The sequence below is a fragment of the Lissotriton helveticus genome, chromosome 1_1 (assembly GCF_964261635.1).
Source record: "Lissotriton helveticus chromosome 1_1, aLisHel1.1, whole genome shotgun sequence".
In the NCBI taxonomy this organism is placed as follows: domain Eukaryota; kingdom Metazoa; phylum Chordata; class Amphibia; order Caudata; family Salamandridae; genus Lissotriton; species Lissotriton helveticus.
Window position 1 is genome coordinate 1,043,392,849 of NC_136057.1, and position 21,005 is coordinate 1,043,413,853.

The 21,005-nt window shown below is 44.0% G+C and overlaps 1 protein-coding gene across 4 annotated transcripts in view; it reads right to left on the reverse strand.

Annotated features, from left to right (window-relative positions):
• Positions 1–21,005, reverse strand: part of TYMP (thymidine phosphorylase) — a 253,694-nt gene that overhangs the window by 47,950 nt on the left and 184,739 nt on the right. For all 4 annotated transcript variants that reach the window (XM_078677900.1, XM_078677904.1, XM_078677906.1 and 1 more), the window contains exons 5-6: positions 18,517–18,646; positions 12,857–12,975 (exon numbers count right to left, since the gene is read on the reverse strand). In XM_078677900.1, coding sequence (XP_078534026.1) covers positions 12,857–12,975; positions 18,517–18,646 — 249 coding nt within the window. The remainder of the gene's footprint in view (positions 1–12,856; positions 12,976–18,516; positions 18,647–21,005) is intronic.

Sequence of the window (21,005 nt, forward strand, 5' to 3'; positions counted from 1 at the left end):
TGAAAAACCTTAAACAAAGGGTTGTCCGAAAGGCTGGTATTATTCAAATCGTCCTTCATAGAAGCTACTTCATCAAATAGTTCAGGGCATTTGCATCAATTGTGAAGATGTATCAACTAGCCGGTATGGGTTAGTAGCAGCAGAAAAGTCTTGGACAAATGTAATCTTAGTAACAGACTTTAAAATTGTGAGTCAATTCAGTAGATTTACACAAAGCTGTTTTAAGCTGTGAGATTTCAGTAATCATCATATGATGAGACCAAGGAAGTGGAATATTATCAAAGATTGTTGACGACCTTTAAGAAATGAAAGATACCAGTTAAGTATTGTGCCTGCTTTCTATCTTATTCTTTGTGCAAGATGATGCAATAAGATCCGATGATCTTTGGTTCTGAACACAGGAGAGAAATTGACGAGGATGAACCCTGCTGCGTCCACAGGATGCACAATGCCTCCAGTTTAATCAAGAATTGTAAGTAGCAATGCATAGTACGCTTCCCTGGCTGGAATCCGAATTTCCATGCAAAAACGCCATATGTCTATCATATAAAATACAGAAAGCAATTTGGCCACAGGTTTCTTCTGTATGTTACTTAGAACTGGCAAAAGATCGCTGGGCTGGTAATTGCAAGCGCTGGAGAGGTTCAGATTGGTCTTTTTCAGAAAGGGAAAATCAGCCACTCCATTCCAGAAATCTGGTACAATCCCGGTGCTCAAGCTGGCTTTTAATGTTAATGTTAATCTTGGTGAAATTTATACATTGCGGCTGTTAACCGAAGGTGTCCTGGCGCTAGTCATATCTCCTGTGGCAAAAAATGAGAGATATTGGGAAAAAAAGCCAGGTTTTCAGGCTCTTCCCAAAGAATAAGAGGTGTGTGATGCATCTTAGTTGAAATGGCAGGTTTTTCCAGGCTTTGGCTGCACTATAGGTGAAACTTTTGCCTCCCCATCAAACTTTTTATATGCGTGGCACTGAGAACAGCCTAGCCCCTAATGAACGAAGTGGTCTGTTCTGTTCGGTGTATAGCAGTGGAAATACTGTTTTAAATAGTCAGGTCCTGAGCCATGCAGCGCCTTAAAAACTAAACAAAGGGCTTTGAAGCGGCCTCAGCTCCTTACCAGTAGCCAATGTAATTTGTATATTTCCTTGGTGATGGGCGCAAACCGAGGTGTGCCCGAGAGTAGTCTGGATGCTACATTCTGTAGTGTCTGAAGTTTATTCAGAAGCCTTTGTTAAGCATAGATGTAGACTATTACAGTAGTCCCATCTCGATATTTCGAGAGTCGCGACTACTGTTTGCCGACTGCTTGATCACATAAAAAGTTTAAGATGCCACCGAATTGACCTGTTGACTAAAGGTAAGACCCTCAACCATTATCACAACCAGGTTTTTCACCTTATTCGTGGGTGAGGGGAGAGAACCCATCGAATCTAGCCACCAATTTGGCGTCCAGAAGGTAATGTTGTTACCAAACAACATAACCTCGGTTTTACCAGTGTTGAGTTTTAGACAGTTTACTGCCATCCAACTCCCCACTGATAACATACACTCTTGGAATCAATTGTCTAAACCTGCCTCATCCCCAGGTAGCAGAGACACCACAATTTGGTTGTCATCCACATATGATGTTAAAAAGCGTGGGGCTAAGGGAAGAGCCCTGTGGAGCCCCACAAGGCAGTGCAAAAGGTTTTGACTGATGATCTCCAAGAGCAAGCGTTTGTCTTCTACCTGATAGAAATGATCTTAAAAGGTCCCAAGCTTTCCTAAAGACCCCACATGCCCTTAGATGGTTCATCAAGGTATCATGATGGACCGTGTCAAAGACAGCGGACAGATCCAGCAACACCAGAACTGCCTGGCCCCCCGATCCACAGCTCCCATATCTCATCAGTGGCCTTGATAAGGGCCGCCTCGGTACTATGGCCTTTCCTAAAGCCATATTGAGAGGAATCCAACGCTTGTGTCTCTGCAAGAAAGGCACTGACTTGTGTGTTCATATTTTTTCTATCGGTTTAGCTGGGAGTGGAAGCCTAGAAATGGGGCAGAAATTGTTAGGAGCCATAGGATCCAGACTGTTTTTTTTAATAGGGGCAGGATAGAGGCTAATTTCCAGCAAGTGGGAAACTGCCCAGTTGCATACATGCCATTAAAAATTGGTAATAGACACGATGCGATAGTGATCGGAGCCAGCTTGGCCACTGCCACTGGACATGGGTCATAAGGCGACCCTGAGTTTGCTGCCAAGAGGAGCTCATGAATTACTTCAAGGGACACTGGTGAGAAGTTCTCCAATGTGACAGTGGGAACTGTTATTAACTTTGGTTCCTCCCCCTTTGTGCAAGTTCCCTCAGTGCTCGATCCACTAAAAGCGCAGAAGATGGACTCTACTTTGGTCAGGAAAAACTTAGCGATATCTTTGCAGAGATCCTGATTAGGCTGAACTCTGACTGGACTAGGCAAAGGAGCTATTTAGAACCGGTTCTAAATAGCTCCTTTGCTGAATTCTTCGCCATATCAATGCGGATTGCAAAATACTTTTGGTGAAAATTAGTTGTTTGTAGTTCTGCAGACTGAGCTTATAGAGTGTTTTATCAGATTCTCCATAGACCTTCCTCCAATTCCGCTCCAGTCGTTTGCACACAAGTTTCTGATTTCTCAGGTCATCAGTAAACCAAGGGGCAGAAGGTTGCGCTCTTTTTGGGAGAAGAGTCTTAACTGGAACCAACGTCTTACAGGCTTGATCCAGCCAATTAGTATACACTACAGACGCTTCATCCACTCCCATTGACAGTTGACCTGCCGTGGCAATTATAAGCTCCTGCAAAGCTGTACCTTCAACTTTATTCCATGTTCTAGTGGTTATAAGGCCTTTAGGGCGCTGCTCCCTCGTACTCAACCCCATCAGTGTCAACTCAAAACGGATGGCGGCGTGATCTTAATAAGGTGTCACTGAATCAACAATGTGGGAAGCCAGAACTTTCAGAAACTGAGCAGCGAACAAACAATCACGAAAACCAGACTCATTACTCACAATACCCGTGAAGATGACTTCATGAGAGAACGGCCAGATAGAGCTTGACACCACTGTAGGGCGTAGGATTTTTGCAGTGTTTGGAGGGTCTGTTGTTACACTGTCATATTGTTTTATCTTTGTTCTAAAGCAGTTAGACAAGCTGTCAAAGAAATCCCTGATGAGCGAGGATATTGTGAATGCATGGTGGAGTATACAGTGGTCTAGGCAGGTTTTTAAGAGCCAGGATGTGTCTGCGAGACAGTTAAATATCTATAGAAAAAAGATGCAAAATCTGAAGCCTGAAGGCAAGTATCCTGCTCCATGTTATTTCAATCTGATGGATGTCAAGTCTCATAGCTTTCATCAAGTCAGAAGATCGGCCATTATGCAGCTTACACGGGTGACTAGCAGCCTCTTCGCACTGGACATTTCTATGAGCGGCCTCAAGAGTGCATGGGAGCCATTGTTACCAGAGTCCCTTTTGCCAACACTAAGACATAGGCGTGTACAGCGATATGCAAAGATTGGTTCCCCAGCAAAGCTAGACCAAGTTGTTTAATAGCGTTGAGGAATTCACAAGCAGCGGGACGATTAGTGCTATCCACATGTCGGTTATAGTCACCCAGAACTATAGGGTCTCTGTGATGTAAGGTTACCAAACTGCAAAGCTTATTCAGTGAGTTGCTCATTTACTAGGAGCAATACTCAAGGACAAAAAGCTGTCTGATCTCCACCAACTGTTGACGACAGCAAACAAATGCTTCTGGGCAAAACCAGTCCCATTCTCTCTGGTTCTTGCATTCAAGGGGTTCATTAAAAATTACCACTATCCCCCCTTTTCCCGTCAATGGGCACTATTTAGATAGAAACTTGTAAAGCCTTCAGGGATTGCATTGGCAAGATCAGGAAGAGTAAAGTCTTGTAAACAAATAACACGTCATAGCTAGAGCTGGGTACACATGATGAAGACGCAATTAATCAATGTGCTCCTAAGGGGTCCTTGTGGTGCTTAAACCAAGCTGTGTATCTGTGGATAGTGAGCTTTTTGGCAGACTGCTGTGGCCAAACATGATGGAATGTCTGGGTGCGAGAAGGAGTTCTCCTCACTGATATGAGGGTGGAGCAATTTGCTTTTCAGCAAACCTAGACGCTAATTATAAAGGCTGGCTTCAGGGTAGTGCGACCGGTGCCCCCGCACTGGCCGCCGAAGTGAGGGACGCTGTATTTTGAAATGTCTTATGTGATTAAAAGCACCAGCTGCTCAGTGGGTTACTGGTTTTGCTGCAGCTATCCTTAAAGTATCTGCAGACCGGAAGTTACAATTCTTGGCATGCTAATCCTTGATGCAAGTGTATTGTTCAATAAGTTATATTTCAAACTACGAGGCATTAGTTAGGACCTTACTTTTTTGCTCAATGTTCTTCTAAGGATGCTAAAAAGTGTTCCTTTTGGTAGTAATAAACACTTCTTATTTAGTATAATAGAAAAGATTACTATTATAATCAGTCATACAGACAGCTACAGCTAGCTTTATTACAATACATGCATTTTCATTACATACAGATCTTGGAAAGGTCCAAAGTCTCCCTCCACTGGGTCACTTCACGAGTGCGTGCAAGATATAATGCCTTTGCATTGCCCTCAAGGTTTTAAGCTCTAGAGAGCCTCCACTAGGGATGAGAATCTGACAAAATACCTGCTTATGCCTCTTTAAGTGAGTCATTTGTGTTTTGCCCAGGTGGAACTGAAAATAAGAGATCTCCCTCAGCCACTCTAGGTTGTTGTTCTGAAGACAACACACACAGAGTGTGGCTGCTGCTGATTGTTCCGGTGTCAAAAAATGGCACCAGAACACAGCATTTGTCACTGGAGAAGGCTTTGATCTAGCTCAATAACAGCTGTAGGATCCAGGTGGATCCCTCACTGATTATGCCTCTACATTAAGTGCAACAACAGCGAACACAGGTATGTAATCAGTGCATCATCAAGTGGATCTAAAGTAGGATAGATGGATACACTAGTTCTTGTCCGCGATTCACACGTAGTCCAGACATCCTCCATGTTTTCAGAGCAATGCAGCTATTCTGGCCTTGGCTTATCAGCAGATTACTAAGGTAGTGGGTTAAATCAGCAATATGAGGATGAAGAATGTAAAGGGAGCGGTTGTTTAGGGATGATAAGGATTAGACGGATGCACTTCACAGCCAAGATTCTTAATCTTGTTATGTCCTATCCTCCAAAATAAGAGTACAATGTAATCATTCAGAAACTTGGAAGCATAGATTTCCTCTTATAATTATTTACGTTCAGTTTTTTCTGAGTTAACCATAAACACAGACATGCTGTGTATGGAAAGAGGCCTTCTAGTGATATGCCATTATATATATGCACACTGGTTGTAGAAAGGTGTATTTTCAGGCCACAGGAGGTTCTGCCTTTGTAAACTACTCTTCAGAGAAAGCAATCCTGGGGTGCACTGTCCTAGTCCTGGACCATATTTGGCCATGCTCTTAAGCAGGTCTCTTTCAACCTTCTATTTAAAGTTTTCCTCTAAGGTTCCTAAATTCTGAAGATCCAATGTAGACCCAGGAGGGCAGGATCCATTCCAGATTTTCAGAATAGCCTCTATGTAAATTAGATCCACCGAGTTTCATTCTCTGCAGTTCTGCTGTATGTGGATCTCCTGAAAATCTAGCATAGACTGGGTTTTCCTGGAGGTATCTTGCACACGCCTGTCCTAAATCATCTAGGCCTGCCGAGGATCTGCTGCTATCTTTCATCAGGGGGTGCAGCTGCTACATTGCACGAGAGGGAAGACGAAACCTGGCATTGCGCCAACCTAACCAAGTGATGAAACTTGCCAGTGCTAAGCAGTCGCCACCATAAGGCTTCTAGCAATACATGGAAGCTGAGAGAATTCTGAGATGACTATTTGACCCTAAGAGAACCAACAGACGGACAGCCCCATGCTCTCATTAGAAAGACTCCTCTGCACTAACTAGATGCTTCACCAGTGAAGTTTGGCTATTCGTGAGCATTCAGGCCGAGGGGAGAGAGTTGGGTGCCCCCCACTACTTTTCTGTAGAGTGCCCAACCCCATCTCTTTACGGTAGGCATATGGACAGCCATTGAGAGGAAGGATTAGTCACTGCCCTGAGGACCTAGCCTTTGGTGTACTAGAGTACTTAATCTGCCATCTCCAAGAACAGGAAAGCCGAAATTACGCTGACTGCGTTATCTACATGAAAGTAAAGTCTGTTGTATTGGTTCCTCTTTCGTGACCAGTTGGTAGAGATTCTGTATAAAATTAATTTATTAAAAAAGAATACTTTGAACTAAGCAGATCACATATCCCCTGGGAAACTCTTCCTGGCGGTCTCGCCTAACAAGCATTGGTAGAGCCAATAGTTTTGGCTTATAAAAGTGGTAACTTATTGTTGCGTTCATCCATTCAAAATTTACATATACCATTTCATCTATTAATGAAAAGGCCCTGAGTGCATAGATGATGAGTTATTGTGTAAAAGGGTGGAAGAATCCATTCATCATCTTGTTCTTGAACTCACCCATTCGTCCATTCTTTTTTTATTTTTTATTTTTATTGAAAGAAAATAGGCATCAAAGCACATCATTGCACAGATGATCCATAGGCAGTACAGTTCGGAAAAAACATCAAAGGCTCAATTTACAATATCATATAGGTGTCCTCAGGAGTCACACATTAACCAATATCAGCAGCATTGTCCTCCAATCTCCCAGGTGGCTCACAATCTCCCCGAAAAGAATTCCAAGGACCCCAAATGTGCGACCATTTCTGCGGACACCGCCTTGAAACGTAAATGGGGACTTCCATCACCATACACCAGTCCATATCCCCGGCCCAGTCTGCAATGCTAGGGAGATTTGGGTCTCTCCACATACGTGCAATATTTCGCTTGGCCACCATGTAACCCAGGGTGACGCAAATTCTCTCTTTTGCAGTGAGGTCTGTGGGGTCCCATATGTTCAATAAGATTAATTTGATTTTGCCGTGTATCTGCTGCCCCAATACCTCTTCCATCATAAGTGTCACCCACTCCCAATATTTCTGTATTGCAGCACATTCCCAAAGGGTATGAATAAAGGTTCCCTCCTGCCCACACTGTCATGTACTATCACTATCTTGGGTGTAGCCCATGTGGACCAAGGAGGATCCTGATAGGTATGTTCTATGGAGGATTTTCAACTGGACCATCCGTAAACTGGAGAAGATGGCTATTTCGCGTGGAGATGCTACTGCCGCCCGCCATTCCTCGTCGTCAAGCCCAGCCACATCGTGGTCCCATTTGCTTCTCAGATGGATCAGGGGATCTGGCATGTTGTTCAGGAGCTTTTTGTATATAAGAGATATAGCCTTTTCAGGCAAGTCCCTAGCGAGAATCCTGTCCTCAAGTGGAGAGGATTCAAGGAGATCCGCACCCCTAGGGAGAACTGCACTCAGAGCGTGCCTAATTTGGAGATACTGGAATCGCTCAGAATCGGCCACTTCATACTCGTGCTGAAATCGGGAAAATGGTAGGACCTCGCCTGATTTCCAAAGGTCGCCAATACTGGAGATTCCAATGACGTCCCATTTAGCAAAACTCAGGGAACGCGACAACCGACCCAGTTGATCACATTGCCAGAGAGGCGTGGCGCAAGTGAGCCTACCTTCCCAACCCAGGCTTCTATTAGCGTCTCTCTGTAACTGCACGGCATGTTTAGTCGGACCGGTAAGGGCTGGCGCAAAGATTTTTTGTACAATGCCCCCTCAAATCGACCTCCCGGGGGGAGCCAGCGGTCTATGCGAAAGGCAGGGTCATCGTGCTGACGATATCTGCATTGGTTAACAGGGATGTACGTCGTTACAACGCATGCTTTAACAACGCATGCCTTTACGACGCAACTTTTACAATGCAAGTCGTTACAACGACTTGCGTTGGGGGGTGCTGGATAGTGAGTAGTTTAATTTACTATTCCAACTCCAGTCCCCGTGGATAGTAGGGAAGGTGTTGGATAGTAAATTAAAACTATTCCCTATCCTAAAGCGCCCCCCAGCGCAAGTCGTTGTAATGACTTGCGTTGTAATGGTTGCGTCGTAAAGGTACTGCGTTGTTAAAGTTGCGTTGTAAACGCTGTTCCCTGGTTAACAGCCACGAGTTGCGAGGCCCAATAATATTTTTTCATATCAGGGATCCCAATGCCACAGTCGAACCATCCCAGTGTGAGTTTTTGTGTAGTGATATGGGGGAGCTTGCCCTCCCACAAAAAGTCCTGAACCTCAGACTCAAGTTCATTGAAGTATGACGTTGCGACCGGGAGTGGCGTATTCTGCAATGCATACAGCAGTCGGGGGAGGGACATCATCTTAAATAACACTGCACGCCCAGGAGAGTCAAGGGGAGCAACCTCCAGTGCTGGACGTCAGACTTCAGACATATAAGCGGTGGCCGAAGGTTAGCGTCATGGAAGCGAGATAGGTCCTTAGATACCTATATTCCCAAATACTTAAACCCGTCCTCAGCTTCCGTCAGCTGGCAACCCCGGAAGAGTCGGGCCTTTGCCCACTAAGAACATAGAGCACTGATTTGGACCAGTTGATCCTATAGCCAGCAAACTCGCTGAATACGCGGAATATGTCCATTGCTACGTTTAGTGACTTTGCCGGGGAGGTTAGATAAAGCAGGATATCATCCACATACAGCGATATACGGTCCTCCCATCCACACGTCCATCTCAGGCCCCTGATAGCCGGGTCTTGATGGATCCAGGCCACCAGGGGCTCAAAAGCCAAGGCAAAGAGGAGCGGTGGCAGGTGACAACCCTGCCTGGTACCCCCCATCCATCCATTCTTAATGCCGCACATGCAAACTCACCAATCAATGGCATGGCACTTTCAGTCAGAAGCCAAGTCTGTTGGGTTGTACAATGCTTGCTCAAATAAGTCAGATGTGTAACACAGACTCCCGCAGCCTCCGCGGTGCGGGGGGCCACCGAGCTGGAGGGGGCCCCCTCAGCAAGATACTCAGGCCTGAGAGCACCGGTTTAAATCCGGAGTGGGGCCCCTCCAGTTACCTTGCAGGAGGGCCCCCTCAACTTTCGTGATGCCACTGAAATAAGTTAAGGTAAAGTAAACACTAATTTCACATATAGAAAAGGGTAGCATAAAGAAGGTGACAGATATAAGGTGGTTTTACCCCATCATGAGAGTCAATAATTAGTGTAGGTCACTAAGGGAAAATTAAAATTAGCCAAGAACATGGCTTCTCTGTGCCCTAAGTGACCCACACAACTACAGGAAAAGGGGGATCAATGAAAAGTCTTAGTTGAAAAATAACTACCAATGTTGACATCCTGTCAACCTGGTCCTCATAGACATGGTAAGTCAGGAAAACATTCCTTAAAGCGGGTCACTGAGTGGGGTGAAGTTCAGGCCAGGTGTACGCAGGTGGCTCTGCTTCATACCCTGCCAGCATGCATAACAATGAAAACAACAGCCTTACTGCAGTGCATGAACACTGTACAGTCCAACCATTACACCACAGGTGGGCTAATAGGCTGGATGCATCAATGATCTGGATGGAGGCTGATCAAGAGGGAATTCTTCTTTGCGTAAATACAAAACATGAATAATGTGTTTTTCTAGCAATGGCTGAAGAATGCTGGAGCAGTACAAGCCAAGGGGTTGGACAAAAGATTACTCTGGGTTCCCAGAGCCTAAACTCCAAATCTCTAGCTGTTCCCTACTGAAAGTTACACATGTAAAAGGTTGCAGTGCAGCTCCAATGATAGCCAATGGGAGACATAGTCCTTGCAATAGTGGAAAACGAAATACACAGTCTTTCACTATAAGAACATGTAAAACACACCAGTGCGTGTCATACCTTTACCATACACTGCACACTGCCCATGGGGGTACCTTGCGCCTACCTTAAGGGTGTCTTACATATGAAAAAAGGGAAGATTAGGGCCTGGCAAGTGAGTGCACCTGCCAGGTCGACATGGCAGTTAGAAACTGCGAGGGCAGACACTGCAGTGGAAGATCTGAAACACATGCAAAAGGCTACTTGTGTGGAGGGCACAAATAGTGCTGCAGGCCCCCTAGTAGCATTTGATTTAAAGGCCCTAGGCATGCACAATGCACCCTACTGGGGAATTACGAGTAAATCAAATATGCCAATCATGGAGAACCAATCAGAATTACAAATTACACTGAGAACACTTGCACTTTGGCACTGATTAGAAGTGACAAAGTGCCCAGAGCACCTAAACCAGCTAAAAATGAAGTCCAACAAATAGGCAAGAATACAGGAGGATGGGGAAAAAGTCAGAGGAAACCACTTCTAGGATGCCAGATCTAATACTCAGCTTATGCTCTGCTGAAAGCAGGGGCATACCATAGGCCTGTGTGGTGCAGGAGGGCCCTCAAACCTTCAGAGAGACCCCTGTACAGCTCAAGGCCAAGTACATCTGTGAGCTGCGTGCGACTCTGGGGCCCCTCATCACGTTCTGCAAGGGGCCCCATCATTTGGCGTTACACCGCTGGCTGAAAGTAAGGGTGGAGAGTGTAGGCAGTCCGAGCAAAGTGTTATTCTGATCTCATATTTAAGATGTATCAGTTTACACATAACCCACACCTACGTTTACACAAATGATTAGCCAAGGATTTAAATTTTTTAGGCATGGCATTAGCCAATATCTTTTGAATTTACTAAAATTACATATACAGTATGCTTACTTAAGGGGTCTTTCAGCCACCTCTCTTCATCCATTGGTCTCATTGTTGTGTCATTCCCTTTACCGCATACAACATGGGGAAATGGGTCAGCCTACTTCAGCCGCAGGCTAACTTCACTTTAAGTAACTCCATTTTGCTCTCTTACAATGAGCACATACGCATGCAAGGAATTTCCCTTTAGTGCCAGTGTTTATGCTTTATATATACTTTAGTGTTGCCTTTGTGTTTAGAGACTGAGGTGAAAGCAGGATGCTTTACACCAGATGTGAGCACAGGCCACATTCCACATTTGATCAGTTCTTATCTCCCACCAATGCTATTGTAAACTCCTTTTATTTATCTGACTGCTAGAATTCCATAAAATCCATTTGAAACTGTTTTGTATTAAGCTATCCTATTTTTACTATGCATGCAGTACACAAACCACAGCTTTAATATTATACAATTAGTACGCAGGCAAATCTTCAGAAATTTCCACAATGGTTCTTTTATAAATTTTCGCCAAGAAAAGAACCAACCTTTATTGTAATAACTTTGCAGCACACTTTTCTCATTTCTTTCTTTCATTCTTTGTTTCTTTCTTGCTTTCTTTCCAGATTGCCTTCTTTATTTCCTGCTGTCTTTTCATTCTTTTTTCTTTTTCGGTCTTTCTATTCCTTTCTTTCTTTTTCATTTTTTCCTTGTTTTTTTCTTCTTACCTGCCTTCTTTCTTTTCTATCTTCTTTTCTCTTTCTTACAGTCTTTCTTACCTTCTTTTTCTTTTCGTTTCTTACTTACTTTTGTCTTTGCTTTTTCTTTTATTCTTTTTCCTTCCTTCTTTCCTCCTATCTTGACATCTTTCATGTCTTTGTTTCATCTTTCCTTCTTTTCTTCCTTTCGTTCTTCTATGCCTTCTTTCTTTACTTTTTTGTCTGCATTATTTCTTCCTTTCCTTCTTTCTCAATTTCCTACCATCTTTATTTCCTTTTTTCCTGCTTAATTTCTTTCTTTTCTTCCTTCTTTCCATCTTTCTATTCTTCTTTCATTCTTTCGTGCTTTCTTTACTTTTTTGTACTTTTTGCTTTCTAGCCTTCTTTCTTTCCAGTCTTTCTTTTTCTTTCCTTCTTTCTTTTGTGCCTTTTAGCTTTCTTGCCTTCTTTTGCTTTCTAGCTTTTCTTTTTCCTTTCTTTTTTCCTTCCTTTTATCTTTCTATCCTTTCTTTCTCTCTATCTTTCAATCCTTGTTTCTTTCTTTTCTTTCCCCGTTTTACGCTTTTTTGTCCCTTTTCCTTTCGTTCCTTTCTTTCCTTCTTTCTTTTCGTCTTTCCTGCTTTCATTCTTTACTGATTTCCTTGCCTTTCTTCCTTGCCTTCTTTCTCTCCTTCCGTTTTTTTAATTCTTATCTTCTTCCCTGTTTTTTTCTTCCTTCTTTCTTTCTTTTTTCCCTTTACTTTCTTCCCTTCTCCCTTTCCTTCCTTTCCTTCTGCCTTTCTATCTTTTTCTTCTGACTATCCTTCCTTCTTTTCTCCCTGCTTCCTTTGTTTATTCCCTTCTTTCTGGCAGCTGATGGTAGAACGATTGGCTATTTCAGGTCTGTGTTATCCACAACCTTTTCATTTTACAAAGATTTTGCATATGACATAATTACTAATAGAGGGTTTTTAGGCACCATTTAATCCATTTGTCTCTGGTTGTGTCATTGTCATTCACTTTTTTCTCCAACCCATTCGAGCATGCATCATGGGGCGTCAGCTCACTTCAGCCAATGGCTGACTTCACTATGAGCAATGGCATGCCGGCCTATCAAAAGAGCACATTTACACACAAAGTAGTACTCTTCAGTGCTAGAGAGTACCATGGCAATGCGTGATTTTTTAGACCCGAAATCATTTTTGCCTTTAGTCAGTGTTTATTTTATTAGATTGACAAACACCTAGCATCTACCCGAACAATACAAATTTGCAAAAACCATGACAAAACAATTCAAAATTTGGCAAAAACTCTGGCAGACAGTGCCTGACCTATTGGCTTTGCCAGTGCTTGTCATAATTGTTGATACAGTTTTAATCACTGAAGGAGAGAAATGTATGTACTGTTCTTTACTCACCAAGCTCTGGGCCAACTCTCTGGCAGTGTCGAGGCTGTCAAAGAAGGCAGCGCTGCCATACTTCACATCCAGCACCAGGGCAGACAGGGACTCTGCCGCCTTCTTACACATCACGGAACCTGCACACAACAAGAGGGCAATTTATTCTACACCACAGGGGGCTGGAAGAGGAGCCTGGCGACGCAAGAGGAGGCTGTGGGTTAAGGGCTCAGGATCCAGCCCATTGCGGGACAAACTGCCTGCCGTCCTGAGGCCAGACTCATTTGGTATGTGCGCAGTATCTTTGAGGCCAGTGGCATTTTGTACTGTAGTGGGAAGACCTCCTGGGGTGAGATTCATCTTTTATAAGTAGCATTAAACATACTGTGATCCGATCCCCAGACACACCGCCAGCTTTGGGTTAAAGTTCTGGGTCCATGTTACATATGTGCCACTAGCTACACCTGGTGTACCCATGTTCACCTTGTACTCATGGGATAAAACCATTGGGGTATATTACCAAGGGTGGCGATAGGCAATTATCGCCGGTTTAGCGGCCGTTTTCGGCCGCTAAGCGGCGATAATTCTATCACTCTATTAGCAAGCTGTCGCTAACTGTTGTTAGCGACAGATTTTAGGCGATAGCGAGCGGTTTGGGGCCCGCTTTGCATGTCAGCGATATCTAATGACATGCAAAGTGGGCGTACCCAACCTGTTAGCGACTGAAAGCAGTCGCTAACGTCGCTATTGCCTATTAGCAAGGCAGGCGTAGCGATGGAAATATTCCCGCTATCGCCAAAAACCAACGCCTGCTCAGACCAGTTCTTAGCCATGTTATCCAATGGGAGGTGGATAACATGGCTAAGAGCATTTTGTCGCTAATGCGTGAATATCGCTGTATTCTCAGCGATATTCACGCATTTCGCCTGATTTTTATCGCTTTTGAGATAAACCTTGCTAATAGCAAGTTATCTCAGCGATAAAAACCGGTGATGCGCGGCGATAAAAATATTGCCCTAACCCTACTTAGCGATAAATATCGCTATTTGTTGGTAATATGCCACATTATTCGTTAAATGAGGTTGAATCCTTCACATAACCCCCGTGATCACATTCATCAATAGACTTACACTTGATAAGCTTGTTAGATTTTCTCCAGTAACAAAATGCAGTTTTACCAGCCTTAAGTAGCCAATTTCTAACATGAGGAGAATCCTTTACCTTTACATTTATAAGGAAAATCACCATATTGATCACCTATAAAAGGGAAGAGGATGGACGATAAAACAGCAAAAGAAAACAATTAAGGAGAAAAAAGGGTCAGGATTAATAGGATAGGGGAAAGGGAAGTGGTTTTAAGGAATAGGAAGGTGTCGCGATACTAGGGCATAGGTAGTGAAAGAGGAATCAGAGCGTAAGTAATTGTAGAAGTGCAAATATTTAGGCAGATGTACTATGGTTGAGATGCACTGTTATAGTTACTGTATAGGGGTAAGGGTGTTCTAGCAACATTAAGGAGTATCGGTAAATGTAGAGGTCCTGCGGAATAGGTTAGACAAAAATGTTTAACTAGGGTGCAAGGGTATTGGGGTCGAGGGAGGGGTTGGTTTACTATTATATAGGTGTAAGCAGAGCTACTGGGGTACAGGTAGGTGTAGCTTTACTCGATAGAGGTGGTAGTGAGGAGGGGTAGAGGATAAAGGTGGGGGTTATTGGGTGTGGGTTGGTGTAGCTGCACCACGGTATAGGCATGAACAGATAAAAGACCAGGATAAAAATATAGTTGAGAAAGGAGGGGGAAGGAAGACAGCGAAGGAGAGAGGGAGGGAAGCAAGCTGGGTAGACACAGGAGGAGGAAAATAGGGATGCTGGTGACTTCCCCTGAAGATTAGTAAAAAGTGTTCTCTTTTACCCTGGAGCAGAATAGCCTGGATGGAATTTGAAGTGCATTCAAAAAGATAGATCTGATATCCTGAGGAGTCCATTCATATGGACAGGTTTCCTTCATTGATTTTTTTTTCCAGAACCACAAACAACGTTGCTTCCAAGTGCCCCAGTCAGGTAGTTCCTTTAGGCTGGGAGGGGGTGCACTTGTACTTTGCATACTTCGGTTTGTCAGCAATAGTTCCGCACCCCATAGTCTTCGGCTGGCGAATTCCAAAGTCCATTTGATTTGTTGATCTCTGTGAACTAGATACCCGTCTAATCCCATGAGTGCTGCAGAGCTGAATGCAGGTACGCGGTGTGGGCTTGCAGGCATTGATGGTATAAGATTAGCCATGGCATTACTCTAGGAGTAATCAGAGGAGAGGTTGATCCATGGTGAGGAACTTGAACATTTGTTAGTCCTCATTTACAGTTTGGCTTATCAGGTGTGGGACCTCTTTCTCTCCAAGCATCGCTTGAAAGCCACAATAGCCACTAACCTTCTGGTTGTATCACTCTTCGTTGTGCAGCTGTACTCTGCTTCCATCTATAGACATCCCATGGACATCCCAGGCAGTCTTAACCTGCAGTAGATGAGCGCAGTTGACAGGGCTCACAGAGGGGAGGCGCTGTATTTTGACCTACAATTCTACGGGTTTATCAAGGGGTTGCTAATCGACTGTCTGCACTTAGTCAACGCATGTGCAGCATTTTACACGAAGAATGACAGATGTCGTCTGGGTCTTGCACATCGACCTTGCACTAATTTGAGATAAGAATTATTTATGTTTTCAGTCTTTTCAAATGTGCTCAATCTAACTTATATTTCCCAGAGGGCTCCGGCAACAACATCTGCTAATGATAACTCCACTTTACATGTGGGCAGAGCAGCTCCATGTCCAGCCTCGGCTCAGGGTAAGCCATCTACCCTGTGGTCTCAAAGACAGTCAGACCAACCGATGGAACCACTTGGATTAATCCAGATTAAGGGACACAGAACTGATCCACTTTTGCAAACTATGGACCAAACTGTTGGAACCTATCCGGACATATGTTCCCAGAGCTCATTCAACACTGTCAGACCTGGTTATGCTACTTTTGGCCCCATTCCAGACTTTGGGTCGTGGATCTGGCTCAGCAGTATGTGCTGATTCAGCAATGTAGGCTTTGGATCAGTATACAGTACCACTGTGATTGGTTCACGCTAGTAATCACAGAGCTGAATCAGCAGTTTAGGCCTCGGGGACCCATGCTGGCAGTGGATAAGCGCTCTGCTGGAGTGCTTGCAAGTGCAAAAAATAAACAATTGATGGAGAAAATGATGAACAATGTCCAGCCTTCACCCCAGAACAGAGATCTGGGCCTAAATCCATCGTTTTTTTGCTCCCCTTGCCATTCTAGTTTAAACCCAGCCGTATGAAAATCAGTCTTGGCCCTGCCTCCTAATGGGTACAGTCTACCCCGAACCACCAGGTCCTCCCTGGATCTGAAACAAGCATCCTAGGACCGATTTCGGGGTTTCAGCCCTCATAAGCCAGGATAGCTTGACTCAAGTGGCATGGAGAGCACGGGACCTTCTAATGAAGTCTTCAATTTATCCTCTGAGCCGTTGCTGGTGGGGTTGGTGCACCATCTGTAAATGGCCTATCCTTCCCCTTGTGAGCCACCACTGGTGCCAGCTTCAGCCAGCAAAAAGGGCACTGCTCTCTCAGCCCTGGAACAGCGATGCTGTTCCTGTTTAGATTTGACCTTTTACTTACTCTTACATTACCTAAGAGTATTTACTTTTTCCAGGGTGGCATGTTGCTGTAGTTGGTCTTGCAGTATGCTTTTCATGTATAGAGCGTAGTGTGATAAGAGTCACTCCTATATACATGTGTGAGTTCAGGTTGGCCATGGTTAAGAGCTGTGCAGTTCAGGCTGAACACTGTGCAAATTTCTTATAGTGGCTCTCTGTGAGTCTTAAAGAAGTTTTGAATACATGCTCATGCAACCTTTGGCCTCTCTGCAGAGCGCACTTGACAGCCTCATGGTTCACTATAACTTATGAGACCTTGCGACACAACCTAAAATTGTTTGTTTTTATTCTTTCCAGGTGCCTTCCTTCCAGAAGGTAGACACATTTTAACCTCTTTCACTTATCATACAAGTGGATTACCCTTGGAGTCCAGACTACAGGGGAAGCGACTTTTTTTGCAGTACCAAGTGATAGCCATCCCCAATGAGTACTAGATATATCTTAGGTCCTGATGAAATGCCTAGATCCTTTTGGACAGTATAGAGCAAGAAACATGTCGACCATTCACACACCTTAGACAATTCTTTAGACCAAAGCGTGTATAATTCCCCCGCTTTAGTCCACGACTTACTAGTTGATTTTTTAACACATAGCACAAGAACCCAGTGAATAAAATTACCTTTGGAGCCTCTTGCAGCTATTTTTAGGTCACGTTTGTTTCATTCCACTTCTATTCACGACACATACGCCCCCTCATAACACCTATAGCTTCACTACAGCAACCAGAGAAGAACTCTGGCAAAGAGCACCCTTGTGGGGCCCATTGGGCATTGCAGTGCTGGCCCAACGAGGAGCTGCACAATGATGAAGCATGACACCCCTCGGGTGTGTGTGGGCCCTTGCTCCATATTGGATCTATCCCAGTGCTATTACGCACTCTCTCTCTAGCGCCTGGTTTACACACACTTCCCTTCTCCCTCCTCTATTCTTTCCCTCCCCCCATAGGAACAGCAAACTCCTTTGTTTTGTATAATTGATTGGGGACTGTATGCGTTACCTTTTATAGGCCCTGTCCCTCTTCGTGAGATTCGCACAGAGTAATGGTCATTTGTGCCTATTGTAATTGAGATTTTATGTGAAAGTGGATGCAAGGGGTACACCGCTGTCAAAATAGAAACGGGGTCAAAGGTTAAGAAAATGCAGAGCTTACAGGTGAGTAGATGTATTATGTGTATATGTGGGGGGATTGGGAAGTGAAGGAGATGCAAGGAAGTATGTGCAGGAGAGAGTAAAAAGAGGATGCTGAAGACGAAACAAATGAGGTGTGAGATATGCAGGTTTTGTGCCTCAGTAAAATTAGGAAAAAAGAGCTTAAACTTCTAACGAAGACTGCTAAAGATAGTGGTGTGAAGGGGAGAATGGGAGGGATGTGGGCACTTCAAAGACCCAGCCACTTCCGCAGACCATAGTATTGTTTCATATATATATATATACGGCACTCAGGCACTCACAGGAATTCTTATTTAGTGATCTTTTAATTTACTGGAGCACCCGTGCACCGACAGACGTGTTTCGGCAATCTGCCTTCTTCAATGTCGATGACAACAAGTTAGAAACACCCTTTTAGCAGTGTCAAATCGTGCCATGAGTTAAAATATATATATAAATATATTTTATGTGCATAAAAACAAGACATGCACACTCTTCATGATCAGCCATTGTAGGTGGCCCCACCAGTTTTATTTGTGTCCCCTTGTGTGCTCCACCTGAAGATCATGTCTTGAGACGACGTACCAGAGAATTATCACAGTGCGATATTAAAAAAATCGAAATAATGTGTACGCCCCTAAAGTGTTTTTTTCTTAGCACATTTCAGGATTTCTCGTTTCTTTTCACCTTGATGGGGCGTGTAACGAAACTATAAAAGCTCATGGGCATGGTACTGCATGTGAATGCCAGATCCTGATAACGAGATGGGCCTGAAGCTCCCAAGATAGCAGGTAAAAAGGCTTTGTACTTGTGATAAGAGGCAGGCTGTCCACCGTAGCTGTGATGTCCCTCATGGCATAGAGGACTTTGTCAGCAGGAACCAGGTCTTCTGTCTGCCCCACGATGCAGCAGCCAACCTCCTCCAGAATCTTCTTCATCTGTGTGAACATATGCATGTATTAGGCTCCTGTAGCACCAGGACTGAGCTTTGACAGCAGCGTTTATGAGCAGTCTATCTTAGTGGCGGCTGAAAGTTTTGGCAGACTCACACTCAAACTCAAACCCATGGCACTCACAAACCCCCATTCACAACACTTACTCACATACATTTATACATACAGGCATGCACGCACCAAATGTAAAACATATGTGCCCTGCAGCCAGGGGAGTAGGAGACACTAAAATTCTGGGGGGGACAGGGACAACCTTGTGGACTTCCCAGTGACACTATACAAGTCACCGCCCGTTAAACAAATACAATCGCATACTTTCGAAGTGAAATATCGAGAAAAGCAGGCATGTTGTCACAGTTTGCATGTATGCTTGTTTGTTATTTCATATAGTAATCAGACCAAATGTTAAAAAAACATGTATATGAATCTTGCATCTTCATGCACCAAGCAAACAAAGGTCACGGACTTAGGGTGGGGGCGTCGTGTTTGCAAGTGCATTATGGTTTGAAAAATACCTGCTGCTGCATTCCTAGTCTCCAGCAATTTTCAGGCAACAATAAAAATGTGAAGATAACTTTGGTGATTAATGTCCTTTTTTGAGAGAGATCGGAGGTTTGTCTAGTGGAAGTTTTGACTCTTGGTAAGGTAGCCACAGTGGGGTAATATGCCTGCTGCAAAGAACATGTACCACGCAGATCACAAAATGCATATCATGTAAATAGGTCAGTGAGTTACTGCTTTTGTCTGAGAGATTCTTTTGGTATTTGCAGTTTATAAGTTAAAATCCTAACATAGAACAGTGAGCTATTAACTATCATCGAAGAACTGCACGAAAACTTCAAGGTATAGATTAGAACGTTATGATTTTTTCCCAGTCTTTCCTTATCCTAATGTTAGAAAATGGGTTCATTAGGATAGAAATCAATTCTAATTATGAAAGAGAATCCCACAACCATGGTGTTATGTTTTAAATTCTGAGTTTGTGTTTCTTTAGTGTTGCAAAGCCATCCTCTGCCCTGGGCCCTCCCCAACGTTTTGCTGACTGGTACTGGTGGTACCTGACTGACCCTGGCTTCTGCCTGAACAGTGATATTCTGAAAGAGACACCTAAAGATACTGTGAAAACACCTACATACACTAGGGTGCACTATGGGTTAGGGTACCCCTATGATTGGCATGGCCTCTCCTATAAGGCCCTAGTACATAATAGGGCAGGGGGATTAGAACTACCTTTAAGTCCCTAGAATATAATAGGGCATGGCAGTTTTGAGGCCAGTAGCCCTTTCTGCATTTGCATGTGTGCACTGCTGAAGCCTGAGGTCAGTTTAAAAGTAGCCATGTGTTGTAGGACTGCTTTTAAAATGAAAATTGTGCCCAAACTCGACTTTTCGGTTTGGGGAACTTGCAAATTGATCAACTACAATGCTGGGGCAAAAATAAGTTACGTGGAAAAATGTTTTCCACTTAACTATGGCTGTGTCATATTTGCCACATAATACATCATCTGCTGCATAATCTAACGATTTGACCAAAAACAATTTTGTTGCTCAAACGGATCAAAAATTGCTAAGAGAAATGTGACTTATGTTGCTGTGAAGTGTAGGGCCCTTTGCAAAGGTTGACTGGTCACCTTTCCCACTGCTGCATTTTTATGTTACACAGGTACTAATGAGACAAAAGCTTTGCAGAGGCTGTTAAAATGTATAAATATGTCAAAATAATAAAGTATCATAAAATGCACTGCATTACGCTGCAGCCTTTTTATTGTTGCATAATTTAGTCAACACTGCAACATCTTTTTGGCCTCCATTGCTGCATAACTCCAGTGGCCCGAAAGAAGGCTGCACATGTTAAAAGTGTTTGTGCATGAAGCAGAGACCATGAAGTTTGCAAACTTAGAAGCTGATTACGATGGCAGGTGGACTTCAGTCCGTCCGCCATCGAATCGGGGAATGGAACCACTGGCCTTCAAGGTGGCGGCCCCACGATAGGCATTACAATGTGACCGCCACTAGGGCATTCGCAGTGCCTATCTTTTACAGTGCAGCAGGTGCTGCTGGCTGCATCATCCGCCGCAATGTGAAAAAGGACATGTTACATATATCACTGCACTATGTGGCAGGCACAATCAGGTGCCTGCCACATGGTGCAGTGATATGTAGGGGGACATCTTAGATATCCCCTGGGTCCCATGTAAATGTAAATGTAAATGTACATGTATTTATATAGCGCAAATCACCGACACGGTATCTAAGCGCTTGCTTAGGGAACCCGTCCTGGTATTCCCCTGTGAGATACCCCGGCAGGGTATCCACAGGGTGAAAGCCAGGCATCCCGCCGCGAG